This window comes from Penicillium antarcticum, assembly GCF_028974205.1.
Source record: "Penicillium antarcticum strain IBT 31339 chromosome Unknown utg000004l_segment0_segment0, whole genome shotgun sequence".
Taxonomy (NCBI): Eukaryota; Fungi; Ascomycota; class Eurotiomycetes; order Eurotiales; family Aspergillaceae; genus Penicillium; species Penicillium antarcticum.
The window spans coordinates 1,462,938-1,481,019 of NW_026695302.1; the positions used below are offsets into that span (position 1 = coordinate 1,462,938).

The 18,082-nt window shown below is 48.3% G+C and overlaps 8 protein-coding genes across 8 annotated transcripts; 5 read left to right on the plus strand and 3 right to left on the minus strand.

Moving 5' to 3' along the window:
* Positions 1-167: 167 nt before the first annotated feature.
* On the plus strand, positions 168-686 carry N7508_004537 (putative COPII vesicles protein Yip3; the record flags this gene model as incomplete). Its single annotated transcript, XM_058462603.1, has 1 exon — positions 168-686. The coding sequence occupies one exon, from the start codon at positions 168-170 to the stop codon at positions 684-686; it is 519 nt and encodes a 172-aa protein (XP_058321228.1).
* Positions 687-712: 26 nt separating this feature from the next.
* N7508_004538 (uncharacterized protein) lies at positions 713-1,822 on the plus strand (the record flags this gene model as incomplete). The annotated part of the gene is made up of 1 exon (XM_058462604.1): positions 713-1,822. One exon carries the CDS (start codon positions 713-715, stop codon positions 1,820-1,822), a length of 1,110 nt encoding a protein of 369 aa, XP_058321229.1.
* Positions 1,823-2,611: 789 nt separating this feature from the next.
* On the plus strand, positions 2,612-3,606 carry N7508_004539 (Frag1/DRAM/Sfk1 family protein; the record flags this gene model as incomplete). The annotated part of the gene is made up of 4 exons (XM_058462605.1): positions 2,612-2,666; positions 2,725-2,806; positions 2,860-3,129; positions 3,183-3,606. The coding sequence occupies 4 exons, from the start codon at positions 2,612-2,614 to the stop codon at positions 3,604-3,606; spliced, it is 831 nt and encodes a 276-aa protein (XP_058321230.1).
* Positions 3,607-4,205: 599 nt separating this feature from the next.
* On the minus strand, positions 4,206-5,409 carry N7508_004540 (tyrosine-protein phosphatase; the record flags this gene model as incomplete). The annotated part of the gene is made up of 5 exons (XM_058462606.1): positions 4,206-4,704; positions 4,810-5,010; positions 5,071-5,150; positions 5,212-5,248; positions 5,303-5,409. 5 exons carry the CDS (start codon positions 5,407-5,409, stop codon positions 4,206-4,208), a joined length of 924 nt encoding a protein of 307 aa, XP_058321231.1.
* A 360-nt stretch (positions 5,410-5,769) lies between these two features.
* N7508_004541 (glycoside hydrolase family 35 protein) lies at positions 5,770-8,869 on the minus strand (the record flags this gene model as incomplete). The annotated part of the gene is made up of 4 exons (XM_058462607.1): positions 5,770-6,898; positions 6,947-7,445; positions 7,496-8,575; positions 8,635-8,869. 4 exons carry the CDS (start codon positions 8,867-8,869, stop codon positions 5,770-5,772), a joined length of 2,943 nt encoding a protein of 980 aa, XP_058321232.1.
* A 3,214-nt stretch (positions 8,870-12,083) lies between these two features.
* On the minus strand, positions 12,084-12,821 carry N7508_004542 (uncharacterized protein; the record flags this gene model as incomplete). The annotated part of the gene is made up of 1 exon (XM_058462608.1): positions 12,084-12,821. One exon carries the CDS (start codon positions 12,819-12,821, stop codon positions 12,084-12,086), a length of 738 nt encoding a protein of 245 aa, XP_058321233.1.
* Positions 12,822-15,154: 2,333 nt separating this feature from the next.
* N7508_004543 (histidinol dehydrogenase family protein) lies at positions 15,155-16,614 on the plus strand (the record flags this gene model as incomplete). The annotated part of the gene is made up of 3 exons (XM_058462609.1): positions 15,155-16,003; positions 16,028-16,285; positions 16,360-16,614. 3 exons carry the CDS (start codon positions 15,155-15,157, stop codon positions 16,612-16,614), a joined length of 1,362 nt encoding a protein of 453 aa, XP_058321234.1.
* Positions 16,615-17,251: 637 nt separating this feature from the next.
* Positions 17,252-17,789, plus strand: N7508_004544 (SDR family NAD(P)-dependent oxidoreductase; the record flags this gene model as incomplete). The annotated part of the gene is made up of 2 exons (XM_058462610.1): positions 17,252-17,409; positions 17,492-17,789. 2 exons carry the CDS (start codon positions 17,252-17,254, stop codon positions 17,787-17,789), a joined length of 456 nt encoding a protein of 151 aa, XP_058321235.1.
* Positions 17,790-18,082: the final 293 nt, after the last annotated feature.

Here is an 18,082-nt window from a genome sequence, read left to right on the forward strand (position 1 = left end):
CTGTGACTGACTAAACTCGAAAGGGGCAAGGTAAAAAAAAAGTGACTGCCTCAAAACATCTCTCTTCCTTCTTATCTGGCCAACTCTCGTTTCTCCACCTCACCTTTACCTTCAGCCTCTTTCATCTTTCATCTTTCAGCTCTCAGCTTTTTTCCTCTATCTTCAATATGGTCTCCATCCCGATTGACGCGATCACTTCGCGATTTGGCGATCGCTTCAACAACATCCGCAGCACCTCCCTGACCACGCGCTTCGCCAACCTCAAGCCAGTCTCCGAATTCCTCGACATCAAGCGCCTGTCCAAGCCCGCCAACTTCGGTGAGGTCCAGAGTCGCGTCAACTACAACTTGTCCTACTTCTCCAGCAATTATGCCGTCGTCTTCGTCATGCTCAGCATCTACAGCTTGTTGACCAACCCTCTCCTGCTGTTTGTCATCATCTTCATGACCGGAGGTTTCTACGGAATTGGCAAGCTTGAAGGTCGCGACCTGGATCTGGGCTTCCAGCGCTTCAACACCTCCCAGCTCTACACCGGAATGCTCATTGTCGGCGTTCCCCTGGGTATCTGGGCCTCGCCCTTGTCCACTGTCCTGTGGCTGATCGGCGCAACCGGTGTGACCGTCTTCGGCCACGCGGCCCTACTGGATAAGCCGATTGAGAATGCTTTTTCCGAGGAGGCGGTCTAGGTGGTCGACCGCGAGCTCCTTACGATATGCCCTCATGGGGAAGACCACCGGGGGCACGAACGGGGAGACACAACCGGGGACGCGCGTGGGACGAGGCGCGAGTGGAGGAGGTGGACAGCGAAGAGGATGCTTATGGACGGGAAATGGTGCGAAGTGGGCGCTACATGCGACAACTGGAGTATGGGGGGCGAGGGCCGCGGAGGCGGTCGGACTACGGTGACTTGACGGATGATGAATTGGTGGATGGGGGTGACTTCGACTTATACGACCACGAGGATAGCACAGTGGCCTATGCGGTTCAACTGGCTATGCGGGACAAGGAGGATCAGTTGGTGGACAAGGCGCTGGAGCGAATTCGTCGGGCCCAAATGTTAGGACAGAAGAATGTCCGGCTATCGAACCGCGAGCTGGATGCCCTGGAGAGAAAGCGTCAACAGATGGACGGCCCAAACGGATCGCGGCGTCCAAAGCAGTCTACTAATTCCGCCAGTTCCGTGTCCCGTCCATCATCTCGACGAAGCGCCGCACCAGAGCCACATCCGGGATCGTATCCGGCATTTGCCCCTGAGACCAATGGATGGGCTCGTGGCCCAGGTGCTTCGCGACCTTCCAGTTCCTCGTCTGCGCGTCCGCGGACCCCGACAACCCAATCACTTCGTCCGCAACAGTCCGGCTCGCCTCTTCGACCTACCTACTCGTCTTATACCCCTGAACGTTTTGCTTCGAATGGCCGGTCGCAGTCCCTGCAGTCATCGCCAATGTACCAGCGGCCTCTACCAGATGATCCCCAATGGGCGCCATCGTATTACAACCAAATGCAGATGACGCCATACGGAGAAGCACCCTACCAGCCGCAACTCCCCACCGAACTTAGAGTTGGACCCCAGAGTCGTATGAGTTACCCTTCGGGCTCGGGCTCATCATACCAAGCCTATCAATCCCCCCGGGATACACGCACTCAACCCAGGGGTGAAAAGGCAGAATCCGAGTCTGAGATATCCAGCGAAGAGGAATCGGAGAGCAGTGACGACGAAGTGCAGATCGTCAAGGTCCAAGAGCGGCCGGCCCCGCCAACTGTGAAGCGGACGGCTGTTTCTGGAGCAAGTCGAGTTGCTCGTAAGCGGATTAATCGATGATGGAAATGTCTCTCGCGGTTGCCCTGATATACGCATAAAATTATTTCGGTGTTTGTTTGCCGGGAGATCCCCGAGTGGCGTCGGTAGAAATAGAATGCATATAATGCTACAACCATGGCTGCAGATTATCATCCATAGGTATAGACCGGCTATGGCGGAAGTGTAAGCCCCTAAATGCGCCAAGGCGTTCAGCCACCCGAATTATAGGCAGATCATCGTGGCAGGACAAATAGGCATTCGAGTTTTCTTTTCATGTCTGAAGACCTATATTTTGCGCTGTGGGTCCTTTACGACGGTTTTATTGCGACGCTGCCTTGGCAGCTGATGACGTCGGTCTACCTCATATAACTCATTTTTCCCCCAGTCATTTCATCTTCATCTTCTCAATAAGCGGTTGACTTCTCCGATTCTTTGCAGGAGATATTCGCCCCTGGCGCATGATAATTCCTCTGGTCTCTCGATATCCCTTGCCATCCCGCCACTGTATTTACCGGCTCTCGACTCCAGAGAGCGCCAATCATTGCTACCCTGGAATGCTGTATACCAGCCCGAAACATTGTAAATAAAAGCGAAATAGGTGAGTTGCACACATCGGCTCCACAGGATCTTGCAGAAACAGTCGCGTGGAGAACTTGCGACTAACGAGAATCTGCAGATCCTATTGTACTTCCTATTCGACCTCGAGTCGCATTCTCTTATTGAACCGGGCCTTCCGACGCGTGGAACCACCCGAGTCCAAGATTTCCCTCGCTTTATTGCATTCGTGTCAAAGCCAAGAATTTCCCAAAGATGTGGCTCGTATCATTCTGGTTATTCCCGCTAGTCTCAGCATGCATGTGGGTTGGTAAGTCAAGCTTGGATAGATGTTTCAGTCTGAACTGCAGCTAACATTGTACTCCAAGCGATGCTGATTGCTATGCTTGTCACCTGGGTCGTGGTGGGCAGGCCACACTATGCTAGCATGGAAACTGGACAGAACATTGCGTATGTCGCCTTTTCAAACCCCACCGAGGCACAAGCTAACAGGATTGCTGCAGGTACATCTCGGATGTCGGAGCGCAGGGCCTGAAGCCACTCTTCATTGCAGGAAGTGTGGTCACAGTTGTGTTCTTCGATTTGGGAATCATTTCGGAGCGATGGCTTCGACACGCCGGCCAACTGGTCCCGAACAAGGGTAAATTCGACAAGGGTTGCGCTGGTGCCTCGATCTTCTTCGCTGTTGCCGGTGCCGCCGGTCTCATCCTGCTTTCATGTTTCGACACACTGCGCCACCCAAAGCTCCACGATGGGTTCCTCGCCTTGTTCATGTGAGTCGTCAATATCAATAAGCAGCAACAACTTACTAACGCTTTCTGTTTAGCGTTGGATACGTGATCAGTGCGATCCTCATCTGTATCGAGTACCTCCGCATCGGAATCTTCTACCGCCACGAGCACCGCATCCTGCTAGTCAGCTTCTTCATCAAGGTCGCCTTTATCATCATCGAGGTTGGACTTGCCATTGGCTTCGGTGTTTGCATGGGCAGCAATGACATAGCCAAGAAAGACCCCGGTGCGGTTTTAGAATGGGTGATTGCCTTTGTCTTCACCGGTTACGTTCTCTCCTTCTTGATCGATCTCCTGCCTTCTGTTCGAACCCGCCACCACTTGCCCCAGGGCCACAAGCACGTGGAGATGGCCCAGGCAGGATACAATGGAAACTCTGAGGGCGTTTCCATTGAAGAGCCCCTGACCCACGACTCCATGGGCCCGAACTCAGGCTTCTATCGTGGCCAGCGTGTTTGAGAATTTCTTTTCCTTCAAGATTACATATTACATTGCTTGCTTATATTTCCCATGTGTAATTATATGATGTGGACGATTTTTGATACACCTATGTTTTTGTTTTTGTTTTTGTTTTCTTTCGGTTTTCGTTGATACACATCTTCTGTCTGGTGTTTGGGATATACTGCTACAATTTTGCCACGGCTTTAAAGTTTTTAAATCATACAACTTTTCACTTCCTCAGCAATACTTGTCATTGCCGTAGGATCAAGAACCCGAAACACAAATCAAAATGATAAAATAGGAGTGACAAACTTGTATACAGTGCCATGAAGTATAGGACAGTCTGCACGAAAGCTTCAGCTGTGAGTGCACCGTTTCATTCATTGTTTTCATCCATCTTATATTCAGCTCTGCAGACCAATTCTAGTCTCTTCCTCGTGTGATCGTCAATTTGCTGTTAGTATTAAGCTCATCAAGTCTCATTCTTTGCTATGTCAATGCTTCCAATTCCACAGTATGCCAGGGTAATTAACGTATTTACAATTCCCATATCGAAATACAGAGAGACAAGAATGTACAAATCTCTCGAGAAAGAAAAACGAACCAAAAAGACCATCTCAAGCCAACAACTTCCGCCGAATGCAGTCCTGCATCTCAGAGTCGATCCCAATCCTCTCCAGATACCCCTCGACACCACCATATCGCTCTTTCAGATATTCAGTGGTATCAGTAACAAAGCCGGGAGGACAACGCGTATAGTCTTCTCCAAGCCCAAGCGCCCGAATCTCCTTCATGCGCTCCTCAAATTCAGGAACAAGCTCCAGCTCAGACCGAATATAATCATCCACAACAGCATCCGTTGGTACGGCCTCACCAGCAAGAAGTAGCATCAGCAGAATCACCAGTCCCGTCCGATCTTTTCCTTGCGTGCAATGCACTAGCGTAGGATAGCTCTCTTCCCGAGCAAGTATCTCAAAGACTGTGCGCATCTCTGTCATACTCGAGTCCAGAGTATCTTGCGCTAGACCTGTTAACCCGCGCGGCTGCATGGCTTGTCCACATACTAGACGGACTGCATCATTGCGGTAGCCTGTTGTTACGAGGCCGATCGCTTTCCTGCAGAGGTTCATCAGTATATGCATTCAATTCTGATTCCTCTTCCATCTCAACTTCCATATATGACATCATATGCAAAAAAAGTTGACAAGCAGGGAAACATACAGGTAAGTCATCCAGTCCAATTTCCATAGTAACGCGCGCTCGAACCCCTTGCCCGTCAGACTGATCAAGACACGTTCAGAGCCGGGAATTTGAAGCAGGTGCTCGTCAGGATTTGAAGGGACAGGAGCATCAGTCAGGTCGATCTCAGACGAGTTGGCATTCTCGCTGCGACGTTTCCGCGTCCCCATTTGGTGTTCTGTTCTGTATTGGGTTAGTTCGAGTTCATTCTGCTTCTGTTTCATTTTCTCTGGGAAAACATACGATGAGCGAAGATCAATGACGGTGTGAATGTGTAGTCCCTCGGCTAGACGCCGTTTATCTCGTTCTGACGCATCGTCAAGCTATAACATCGTCAGTGAGATTGTGTACAACGCGTACGTCTCAGAGAGCGGGGTCACTTACCCTTGCGCTGCGAAAGAAGACGCCTTCCTTGAGAATTCTGGATGATGATCAGTGAGGAGTTGAACGCGTATAGAGACAAGACATGACTTACTCTTTGCGACAGAATTGATTTACCGATCGGCCAACATCGCGAAAGTTGATGATGTTGTCAAAGGGCCGATCGGGCGAGTCTAGATCCACACTTGATTGACGAGCCATAGTGAAATTAGAAATTAAAAGAAGTAGAACATATAGACATAGAGATAGAAGTCAGAATACAAGTTGGTCCGTGGAAAGATGGAGTTGATAAAAGATGTGGAGTAAATGGCGGTGGACGTTGGGCAGCATCGCCTTGGTCGCCTGGACAATGGACTCGCGTTTCCCTTTTTCTTGTGATTTCAAGTTTCTGGAGTATTGTAATTCGGTTCAATTGGAATTGAGGATATTATTGCATCTATGTTGGTGAAGAAGCAAGTTATGTATATACATATATAAATCCGGTATGAACCGTAGACGTTGACAGGAACATGAACTACTCCCGAGAACAAGTGCAATGTACCTTTGCATATCAACACCCAACTACACATATGCAGCTCTACTCTTCCACTGTGGCTGCAAGTACGACCAATCGTGATTGAAGTTGAAGCCAGTCTGATAAGCACCGTATGCAACTAGCTCCACCTGACTTAAGCTCGCGCCTTGATCGGTCAGCGCCCACAGGCTGATCGCCAATGTGTTCTCTCCACGATTGTTGATCACTCCCGGCGGAAATGGGAACTTTGTCTGTGGACCAATGTGCGGCAGATAATGGCCAAACTGGTATCCATTCATGAAGATCTGGACCACCGCAGGCGTATCGGATGCAGCTAGCTGGAGACCAATTGGAACATCCAGGTCGGAGTCAAGGTTCAGCTTGAAGGTCGTTGTGTAGAATCGGCCTTCGGCTCCCGACACCCCGTCAAGGGGACTGGAGGATGTTGCAGCTTTGGACGCCTTATACCCTGGAAGATGCCAGCCCATGCGCTCTCCATAGAGACCTCCTTCGTTCAGGGGTCCGCGAACAGGATCAATATTGGCTTCGCCTCCTGCGTTGCCTTGGATGCGCCAGGAAGTGAAGTTGGAGCCAGTGAGTGTGGCACCCAGGATACCACGAGGGTTCTGTGCGCCATTCGGCTTCACATTAGCTTCATCATGGCCGGTATAATCGGCGACGATAGTCAAAACGTTGTCAGTTTCACCAAGGATAGCCTTGCTGAAATCGAGCTCGTCTGATGTTGCTGCTAGTGCAGGATCACCAACAGCTCCTCCGACGTAGGCTCCGTTCAGCCAGGCGACCCAGCCAGCAGCGACACCATTTTGAACAGTGATATTGGCGCTTGTTGCAGTGGTGCCATCAAACCGACCGCGGTAGATCTTCGATCCAGCATGATAGCCATAGTCCCCAGAGTAGAGTACAGGGAGTGTGAGAGGAGCCACAGAGTTGACCGAGCTCGTCTTGTTGCATACTGTCCAACGAGAATCATCATAGTCTGCCTTGATTTCTGGGAGGGTATCTTGCGCCTTCCATGACTTCAAGGTTGGCAATGAGATTTTGGCATCTTCGGCTCCTGGAGCCAAACCGATCAAACTACCATACTTTGTCTTGGTGGTCGACACTGTCTTGCCATTCCACTTGATCTTGGTAACCTTTGAATCCCCAGTGTACACCCTACTGTTATCAGCAAGGTTTCCTATCACAACAAGCATAGTAACTTACTCGATAGATGTCTTGTTAGCATTATCACCAACAAGGCTGACCGTGTTTCCGCTAACAGAGGCGGTGCGAACCAGATAAGGCCCAAGAGCAAGAATTTGCTCACTAGGAGACACCGATGGATCAGAAGTGGTAGGAACGGCGAAGAAATTCCATGCCGTCTCTTTGTCAAGCAGATAGACAAGCACCCCATTCGAGAATTCGAGCACGGTAGTGCCATCGCCTTGGGTATAGGAGTATTGAGTCCCGTGGTCTGAAGCAGTAGAGCTCACGTTTGAATTTCCGTATGTCTGGAAAGTGAGGGCCGGGGTATCTTTGAAAACGAAGATTCCTTTCTGTCCGATGTTCAAGTAGAAGACAATTACATCCACGTCGAGAGTGGCGTAGGTCAATACTTCAGCCGATGAGTAGAGAAGACTCGAGACCTTGCCAATCTGGTAGTCGGTGACTATGATCTTGCTTTGACGGCCAGCCAGCTCAATATCTGGAATAGTGATAGCATCTGTGGCATGACAGTTAGCGTAGATCCTTGATTTGAACTTGTATACATACCGGCCGAGGTGTTGACATTCAACGAAAAGGTAGTCACATCACGGGACGAACTGGTAGCATGTGCGAGAACATAGAAGCCAGCTTCGGATTCCGGATTCCGCAAAGCCCAAGTATAGATACTTGCGTCACTGGTATATCCCGTTCCGTTTCCTTCCATCTGGGTCTGAAGAAGACCAGAAGAAACACGAGTAAACAAGCCCAACAACTTAGTCTGCTTGAGCTTGTCACGGACCTCACGAGTCTCTCGCAAAGGAGCAGAATAGTCATAGGAAGTATAGACAACAGGAGCAGCGCTGTGACCCCAGCTAGTGCCACCAAATATCATATATAGGTTCTGCAAGGTAACCCTGGAACCGACGTTATTCTTGTAGTAAACATCCGCAAACTCAGGCGAAAGCTCCGCAGCACACGTATCGTAGAAAGACCCTGAGCCCCACGCTGAGAACCAGCCACCCTCAAACTCGGGGAGGTAGCTAGGTTGGGTGTAGCTGTAGTTGGAAAACCATTGCGCATAGGTACGGACGAGATTAAATCCCGTGTTAGGATTGGTGCAAGACAAGCCACCGGGATAAGAGTCCAAACCATAGACATTGACAGCACCACCAACATCCTCGTAATCAGTGGACCAACTCATAGAGCGCATTCCCTTCTCATTATGCGAGCTCGGAACGACAATACCAGCATCATCAAAAGCAGCAGCAATCTGCTCCATGTATTTGACAAGGGTGTTGTCAGCACTATGGGTAGTCTCTTGCAGCTCATTTTCATGTTGGTTGAGAATAACTGAACCACCATTAGTGATCTGGTTTGCCGCGATGATCTTGCCGACCTCCTGAATCCAGGGATACCATGACTTATGGTAAGCCGAGTCACTGGTGCGCGCACTACCCATCTGGCCATTAGAAGCCCACAGCGCGAAACCACCAGCAGAGGTCTCGGCATTGACATAAGGACCGGCTCTTGCGATCACATACAGACCAGCCTGTTTGGCATAGTCGAAGACGCGCTGGATATCGTGAGCACCGGTTTCAAAGTCAAAGGTATCCTTTGAAGCAGAGTGGTAGGACCAGAAGAAGTAGACTAGAAATGGAGATTAGCCAATGATAATTCCATGAAGACTTCATATTCAAACCACTTACTTGACACCGCATTAAACCCATTCGAGCGTAGCTTCTGAAACACATCGAGCCATAGCTCCGGCACGGGGAGTCGCTGGTAATGAAATTCGCCGGAGAAGACAAATACTCTTTCCCCGTTAACGGAGAGACTATATTGATCCCAAGTCACATCGGTAGTCTTGCCGTTGTCTGTCGCAGAGACGAAATGGCTGGATGAGAGTCCGAGGACGAGGAGGAGAAGCGCGAGGATACGCATTTTGGGCGCTCAGTAAAAGCCCCTCCATACTTGAGTATCGTTGAGTATTTAATATTAACAAATAACTCGGTGTTCGTGGTAGCAATACTCCGTGCAGCTGGGATTGGTGGATGTTTAGAGATGAAATGTCTACTTTGGGTAATTTTCCAGGCACCTAACGATGCGGGGAACGTCACATCATATATAACCAGAGCATCTCGTTTAAGACCGCAAGTTACGGCTTTTCCTTTCCATCCATTGCTTACTTACCCCTTGCAGAGTTTTGACAGGAAATTCAACATCTCTGAATTATGTAATTTTGTATAGTGACTTCCTGCATACTGTAAACGTATGCGGGGCTTATATTAAAAACGTATAGGGAGTGAGCGTTTTCTCTCAAATTGTTGGTGTATTCAGATACTTGACATTGAACCAGCATCCTTCCAAGAGAGGCATCTGGGTAAGTGCGTGAAGCCACGAACCTCGTAGGTATACTGCGGACTAACCCGTAGTAGCAGGGATAAGTCACATAACCATTCGCTTCTGAGTCCTTTCGCCTTATTCATAGACCAAGAGAGGGCAAAGAAAGAGAGAAATGAATTATATAGGAAGAGGGCATAAATACATAGCTCTTTATGACATGAGGTCTGACAACCAAGTGCAAGGGTGTACTGATTGCCCAACAACTATGAAATCCTAAAACACAAATTTGAGACCTGTTGTTTCGCTCTTCGGTCACTGTGCTCGCTGTTAACCATAGACATCTTCCAGTTTGCTCTGATGAATGACTAGCCTCTTAACCAAGATTTCCACCATCCATCTATGAGATACTTTCAGATACTTTCACACACCATCACCAAGTAGTCACATGTTCTTCAGATTATAGGTGGAAGTGGTCTTTCTGAAAAGAGTGAAAGTGAGGATGAGACGATTGCACGCACATAATTCTGGCAGCTGATGCTAGCTCTACTTTGTCTTGAGAGGTAGGATTTTGGCCAAGGCGGGACAGCCAATTTTTGTTTCGCTACTATGAAAGTAGTTTTCTTGACTTGTCAAGTATTATAACTGTAGATGTTTATCGATTCGACGACCTTTATTTGAATAGCATGAGAGATTTGGTCTTCAATATCTATGTCTGCTTCGAGCATTAGACCTAGAAACTGGGCGAAAGGCATGACCGACAAACTTACTATGTCGTTTTTGTCGAAGGTAGTTTTGTATAAGGCCCAACGAGGCGAGTATCGTTGCTGCGATCCCAAAGACAATCGAGCAGATGAGTTCTGGGTTCATAGTCTTCTGTCTGCCCTGTTATGGATCAGAATTATCGAGCAGGTTTCAAAGTCGCTGTTATATATCGATAAATGCGAGATCGCTTAGTGAAAAATATAGCAGCTTTTCCAGACAATAGTAACCAAAGTGATCCGCCAGATAAATTTTGGAGTCTGTGCATGCTGCCCCTTGAATAGTAATGTCAAAGTAGCCTGTGTTTTTGCCTGAGAACAGAAGTTGAGCCAATCCTATTGATTTCCTTTGATAAGAAACCGAGTCACAAACAATATTGAAAAAGGCTTCAGGAGGCAGATCGGGCGGCTGGTCGCGATGCACAGGCTCAGTCTGCAGGTTTGTCGATCCCGGAAGGAGGAGGAGCCAGTGCAGAACGGACTGCTCGTACACTGTTCACATGTGTCGCCCGAGCCGAGAGAAAGACAGAGGGTGCCAATGCAAGAACGGGGCAGTGTTGAAAAGTAGCCAATAGGAGGACAAGCGCCACGGCCCGGGGCGGGGCGCGGTCCTCACCGAATCGTCTGTGGCAGGATTGAGCCTGTGCAAATGTCTATGGGCGCTTACCCATGGTCTGATATCATTGGAGCCAGCGAGCCGCTGCAGTGTGGCTGTTCGGTCAGGGCTGTGAGCCTGTGCAAGCCGTCGGATATTTTATAATTTGAAAGACTACTCAGACATTTCATCTTCTCATTACGCTTTACTTCTCCACGTCTTTGCCACCTGGTACGCTGGAAAGCACGAAATCGCGCCTGCGAAGGAGCTGGCAATTTTTTGTGGGCGCAAACAACATTCAGTCATCAATCACTTCAAGAATGGGGACTCATACTGCGAGATTCAAGTGTGATTTGTGTCCGCAAGAGTACACTCAAGCATTTTCCCTGCGAAATCATTTACGTACCCATACGGATGAGCGACCATTCGTTCATACTGCGAGATTCAAGTGTCATTTGTGTCCACAAGAGTACACTCAAGCATTTTCCCTGCGAAATCATTTACGTACCCATACGGATGAGCGACTATTCGCTGATACTGCGAGATTCAAGTGTCATTTGTGTCCGCGAAAGTACACTCGATCATTCACCCTGCGAAATCATTTACGTACCCATACGGATGAGCGACCATTCGTTTGTGGAGTGTGTGGAAAGGCCTTCACTAGAAAGCATGATTGCAAGTCCCATGAACAGCTTCACAACGGCACAAGAACGTGGATTTGTCGAGGTCTACTGAAGAACGGCCAGTATTGGGGCTGCAATAAGCGTTATGGTCGCAAATCAAATCTCACGCGGCATTTTGGGAGTCATTCTGGCCGGGAATGTATCAAACTACTTCTGGCCGAGACTACAGCAAGGCTAGAGATAGGAAATCTTTCGAATCTGACCCAGCCGTCATCCCAGGCGGATGCAGAGCACACCGGAGCAAGATCTCGGAATATCATTCAATGCCCAGGGCTGCCATCAGCGCAACCTGATATTCCCTCAGCGAAACCACTCCCCTCAATAAGAGGTTCTCTAGTAAATGTGGACTGTGGTAAGTGGAATCGTGAAATCATCGTCGGACAGATGGACATGAGCTGATCATTTTTTCCAGAACAAGCTGCAGTCCCACACAAGGAACGGATCTGGCCTTAAATCTATCAACCAAGAGTCCATTACAGATCCAGCTTTTCATTGTGACGCTTGAAATTGGCCTTGCTGCATTTTGGAAGTCTTGTCGGCGTGTACCCGGACATGGTAACGGGTCACTTGCTGGAAGAGTACGTCGCTCTGCATGTTGCAGGTGTGTTGTCGCTTGCAGACGTCTTGTATCTAGTTGGTCGACGAGCTCTTCTGCTACTCGAGCGATGTGAAGTTGGCTCATGCTCCATGCTGGCCCTGAATGCGTCGACGGCAACTGTGCAGGAGCTTTTGGCAACTCAGCCACACTCTCCTTGCGCAATTGCTTTGGCTTGCGGTCACAGCAAACCAAGTCCAAGATGCTCGACTGAAGGAAATGGTGCATACGGATCGATGGGAAATTCCGTAAAAGTATTCAGATCATGCTGCGAAGATGCCAACATCGAATCTGCCACTGGTGCAGGAAGATTGGGATAACATTGTAAACTCATGGGCAGCCCATCGTTATACACGATCGAGGAGGCCGTTTCCCATATGCTGTCGTTCAAGCTAACCTGCATTGCGTTTCCATCCACACGCGTTGGAATGTCAGACATATAGAAAGGGATGCGCACAGTCTGATCTGTATCGTCACGGGGGTGAATTTGCATTTGTTGGCTACCCTCCCTCATGAGATTCACGTAGTTTGCCAGGAGCATTTGAAGACCACGTCCGATCCAATGGATGAGGTGGTAGCTGGTACACTCAGTGTCGAGGCAAAGCTTTATAACGGGCTTGACGGTATCCATGACCAGTGTAGCATCAATGCTGATATGACTTTGATACCTTTTCGAAATCTTCAACAGGAAGGAGCACGCAAATGCAATCATGGTGTGATAATAGTGTGGAATGCTAACAAAGGCGATTATAAGGTCTGCATCATTTGCTATGAGCTCTAAGACCGACTTTGCTGAGGAAATTGCGACATAAGCCAGGTCTTCGAACTCAGTAGGGAGTGGATCCGTATTGGAATCTGCTCCCAGGCCACGGAAGACATGAGAGGAGATGAGAAGTTTAGAGAAATAATGGTGGAGCATGATCGCTTTACTCGGGTAAGATCCAATAGTCAGGTGGTGTTCTGTGATCCAGCACTATTAGCAAAGAAATCCGGCAGAACTCCAGGTATAAACAAAGAAATGAAACGCTTGACAACTGTTTAAGCGTAAGATCCTTTTTGAGAGAGACTTACGAGACTTTCTCAACCATTCGAGAGCCCACTGGTCAATCCTTTGATTGAAAACAACCAACTGCGGCTTTAGGAAAGTCGGCACACGTCGCTTTAGATCTTGGCCAAAGGTCTCTGAGACAGACCTCAGTATCTGCAGCAAGGAGATTTGACTGAGAATGCGTATTTCTATGGCGGAATCTGAGCGGGCTGCAAGATATAGTGGCCACTTGCTGATGCCTTCATCCTCCCGCATGATAGATGGTCGTCCATATAGAATGGCCAGATGTTGGTCGCAGGTATACAGCAAATACCACAATCGCACACTGTCTGTTAGTCTTCTCATCTTTCGATCTTCGGTCTTTGGAGCTTCTCCCGTCTTTGAAGACTCCAGAGCCATTAAAGGTGATTTATGGAGGTCCAATTCAATGGCCCGGCGGATTGCAAGGCTCGAAATCGTCCACGAAATATCACTTATCCAGAAGCAGGCAATACAAAGACCTCGAAGATCTTCCAGAGAGACCATATGAGAAAAGGTAAAATCCGCTATTAATTTGCGAAACTCTGAATAGCAAAGCTGATACCAGCGTTGACCGTTCGGATTTTGTAACGCTTCCACCATCAGGATGGCCGTCAGGAGAACCGGTGATGCATGACGAATAGCACTCAATCCTTTATGGTCGCTTGCTATCCCATAGAGATAGTGATCTGTTCGCTGTAGGTAATGACCTACTAACATCTCTGCATCTTCAATGCTGATCACCTGGCGGGATATAAGGTCATTCGGCTCATTTATTCTAGCACTAATATTTTCTTCAGATGCAAGCATTGGCTGTGACCGGAGGCTGCGAAGATGCGTGATGTGATAAAGTGATTGAATGGGAGGTTGCGTAACTGTGATTTCGTCGCAGCTGGGAGCTTCGGAATACCTATCAATGAGCTCGGTGCTTGCGGCCATTGGACCCAAAGGTTGCGAGGATATATTGTCTTCATTAACACTTGCTGATTCTTTGCCTGAGCACAATTTGGAGAGCAGTTCTATTGACTGCAATGGCGGTAGATTTTTCATAGATCCCGCTGAGCGGAGTTCATTTAGGGCGGCGTGAATGGCTCTCAGATCGCTTCCCAGAGAATCAAGTAAGCTATTTGAAATATGAGCAATTTCACCTCAGTCGCAGATATTATTAAGCGCACCGATGGTCAGAGGATGGCAGAGAGTGAGCAGGATCTTTCTTGAACAGGCACGGAATTTCCCGAGCCAGGCAACGTTGACAGGGAGGCTTTTTTGAGCGGGATATCACGCATCGCACCTGTATCTGTTAGCTATAGGGTAGTTTCCCCAATATATGGACGATACCTTGTGCTTTTTGCACTGTATGCAGGCAGTCGCACGGCGTGAGTAGCCCAACGTGGGGCTCGGCTGCGTGTCCATTAGGAAAAATCTCAGTTGACAAGTCTACAATATCATCTCATCTCCGACATCTTCAACAGATATGTGATGCACAAATGGGAAGTGTAGTTTTGCACAGTACAGATGGAGGTATCCCCTCGGCCCGAACATCAAAGTCCCCAGAGGCTTAGTAATACCCCCAGGGCTTCAGGGCTGCTCTTACGCCGTTCCTTTTCTATTTGGATTTTTGTTAAATGATATCTACTTTCTCGATGGCTTTGAGGTAACCAATGGATATCTGTGAGAAATCGCTGGTCTAGAGTACAAAGTAACCTCATATAATGTCGGCTTCTTACAAGTAGTCGCCGACTTGTGTACTATGGACATAACCCCATCTCTTCATGGCCTTCGCAAATAAGTTAAGATATTTGTTGAGAAGATAACTTTGAGGAACGATGTGCGGGTCTTCAATTCTGCATCAATAGGCAGGGGGCAGTGATGTATACATCGCTGTCGGCGCTATTCGGAGTCGGCCCCGACGCCGGGCTTCTCCGAGGTGGAGTAAGCCGAGTTCTCCGGAGAATTTGATACCCCAGGATTGACATGTAAACTTGAGACTACTGGCTTTGGCTTGTAATGATCTGCCCAGGAGCTTGGAGAATGAGCGAGATGGTGAGGCCTTCTGACGCTTCATTTGACGCAGAAGTACATGCAATTTTGTCATATATAAGTAGCCTCCCAGCGTGCTTTTTGAATTCCCAAATACATTGACTCACCCCTTCAGTATTGCTCTATCTCATACCTACCTTACAACAATGACCGTGACTCTCAAGAAGCCTAGCAATATGTCCAATGAGGACTCCAGTGCTTTAGCACCTGACGTTCCTAGCATTGTTCGCGGTGTTATCCATGACATTCGCCAGAAGGGTGACAAGGCCGTGCGCTCATACTCGGAGAAATTTGACAATTGGAGCCCCAAAAGCTTCAAGCTTTCCCAGCACGAAATCGACCAGATCATTAGCAAAGTGCCAAAACAGGTCCTTGACGATATCAAGACCGTCCAACACAATGTCCGCACTTTTGCTCTCGAACAGCGAAAGTCCATTACTGATTTTGAATATGAAATTCGTCCTGGTGTCCACCTAGGCCAAAAGAATATTCCTATTAATGCGGTTGGGGCGTATGTTACTATCCTTTATATACCCGAGAAAAGCAACCTCGAAGCTTACACCGTTTTCTCACTTAGCTATATTCCTGGTGGCCGTTACCCCCTTCTTGCCTCGGCACATATGACGATTGTCACCGCTAAGGCAGCTGGCGTTAAACGGGTCATTGCTTGCACACCTCCTATTCAAGGAGAGATCCCCCTTTCCACCATTGCCGCTATGCATATGGCCGGTGCGGATGATATCTATATCCTTGGCGGCGTTCAAGCTGTAACAGCAATGTCTATCGGCACAGAGACCATAGACAAGGCCGACTTTATTGCGGGGCCGGGAAATTCCTTTGTTGCAGAAGCCAAGCGCCAGCTATTCGGCGAGATTGGCATTGATCTTCCTGCTGGCCCAACTGAGGTTTTGATTATCGCTGATCAGGCAGCGGATCCAGCACTTGTTGCTACCGATCTGCTCTCTCAGGCTGAGCATGGCCCGGACACGCCAGCGGTGTTGATCACAAACTCATGACAGGTGGCGGAGAAGACTTTGGTGGAAGTCCAGAGACAGTTGAAAATCCTGCCCACAGCTGGTATTGCTTCTGTATCCTGGGACTGCTTTGGCGAAGTCCATGTCGTCGAGAATCTCGACGAGGCTTATCGGCTGGCCGATAAATACGCAAGCGAACATGTACAGATACTGACTACGAACCCCCGGGAAGCATTAGAGAAAATGAGCAATTATGGTGCTCTCTTCCTCGGCGACAAGACATGTGTCTCATACGGAGACAAGGTGAGCTATCCAACCTGTTATCATTATTCGATGCTTTTCCTACGAGGGTATGAGTATAGGCTAACGCAGCGCAGTGTATTGGCACCAATCACGTCTTGCCTACGAAAGGAGCTGCTCGGTTTACCGGCGGTCTCTGGGTAGGCAAATACCTCAAGACCGTCACTTATCAAGAGGTGACTTCTGCGAAGGAGAGCGGAGAATTGGGTCTGTTGTGCGGTCGTGCAGCACGTGTAGAGAAGTTCGAAGGCCATGCACGTTCGGGCGATATCAGAGCCAGTAACTTCCTCAACAAGTCCTTCGATTGGCTTGAAGAAGATGCTAAAACTTAGAGTCGTTTCTATCGACGGTGGACCGAAAAGACTGCAAAATTAGTACCCCGAATTTCTCCTTTGATGTGAGAAAGGAACCAAATGAAGTCATTATAATATTATACCTTATGTAAACTTTCCGGTAAAAAGACGAGCTCTAATAAGCTGCTATTTGACCTGGATGATTGGAAAAAAAAACACTCTTTCGACGAGTAAATCGCTGCTTTCTACTTCCTATATACTAGAGAAGTGAAGAAGTCAAATGGAAATTTGACTAGCCAGACAGTCAACAGCGGTGGAAGCATCCTTCTTGACCTCAGCGCAGTTAGAACTATAGAACAAGGCTAGAGATACATAAGGCCCTGATGATCAGCAATGGTGGGTAGACCTGGGCTTCAAACCATGACAATGAATCAAAGTTCTAATGAAGACGATACATCTAATTCAAGCTATCGGCTAATCAATCTGGTTAATACCGAGTTCGGCGACACCCCGACGTACTCCGATCTTGTATACTTCCACGGAGTTGCCTCCGACGTTTGCCGGGACTTACAGTGAAGCAGAAAGAAAAGAAAAGATTTATTTATTTGACCAGTAATGAGCATGCAAACTGCTATCATTCTTGTTTTTGTTCTATGATAAGGTAACTTCTTCCGCCATGAAAGTTGCACTCGTCACAGCATCCTCCGCAGGCCTTGGGACCGCCATTGCAAAGAGCTTGGCCCCGAACATGCGAGTTGTGAACAATTACTGGTCTAATGCCGAGCGTGCCGAACTTATTCAGAAAGAAATGGGTATCATTGCCGGAAGTGATAAGTATGCCGATAGCAATGGTAAAAACCAGCCCCGTTTCGCTTCTATCCGTGCCAATTTGGGCAATAAAGAGAGTATTTAAAAGGCTTGTTTCCGACACCATTGATACCATGGGGCGATTAGACGTTGTTGTATCCAACGGAGGATGGACTCGAATCAGAAAACTCGATGACTTGGATCAGAACGTTGATGAGAATGACTGGGATCAATGTTTTAACATCAATGTCAAGAGTCACCTGTTTCTTCTGCATGCGGCACGGAAGTATCTTGATGAGACCCAAGGCTCATTTGTCACAGTTGCCAGCGTTGCAGGAGTAAAACCAAGCGGGAGCTCAATAGTACTGCCCCTACCTCTGTACCCTCCTGGGCACCTTCATTACTGATGACCAACCCATTGTTAGTCATACTCGGTGACAAAAGCAGCTCAGATACACATGGTCAAATGCATTGCTCGTGCAGTTGGGCCCAAAACCAGGGTGAACTCAGTGTCGCCCGGAATTTTGATGACAGTAGGGATCTAACCATTTTTCTTCCATCCTACCAGATAGGTTGATATAGCGATATATATTAAAGCTATTCATCAGGGATGGGGCCAAAAATTCCCAATTGAGCACCTACAAACCGCCAAAGATGTCACTTTACTCAAAAGGTTTGCTACTGTCGAGGTATGAAACCC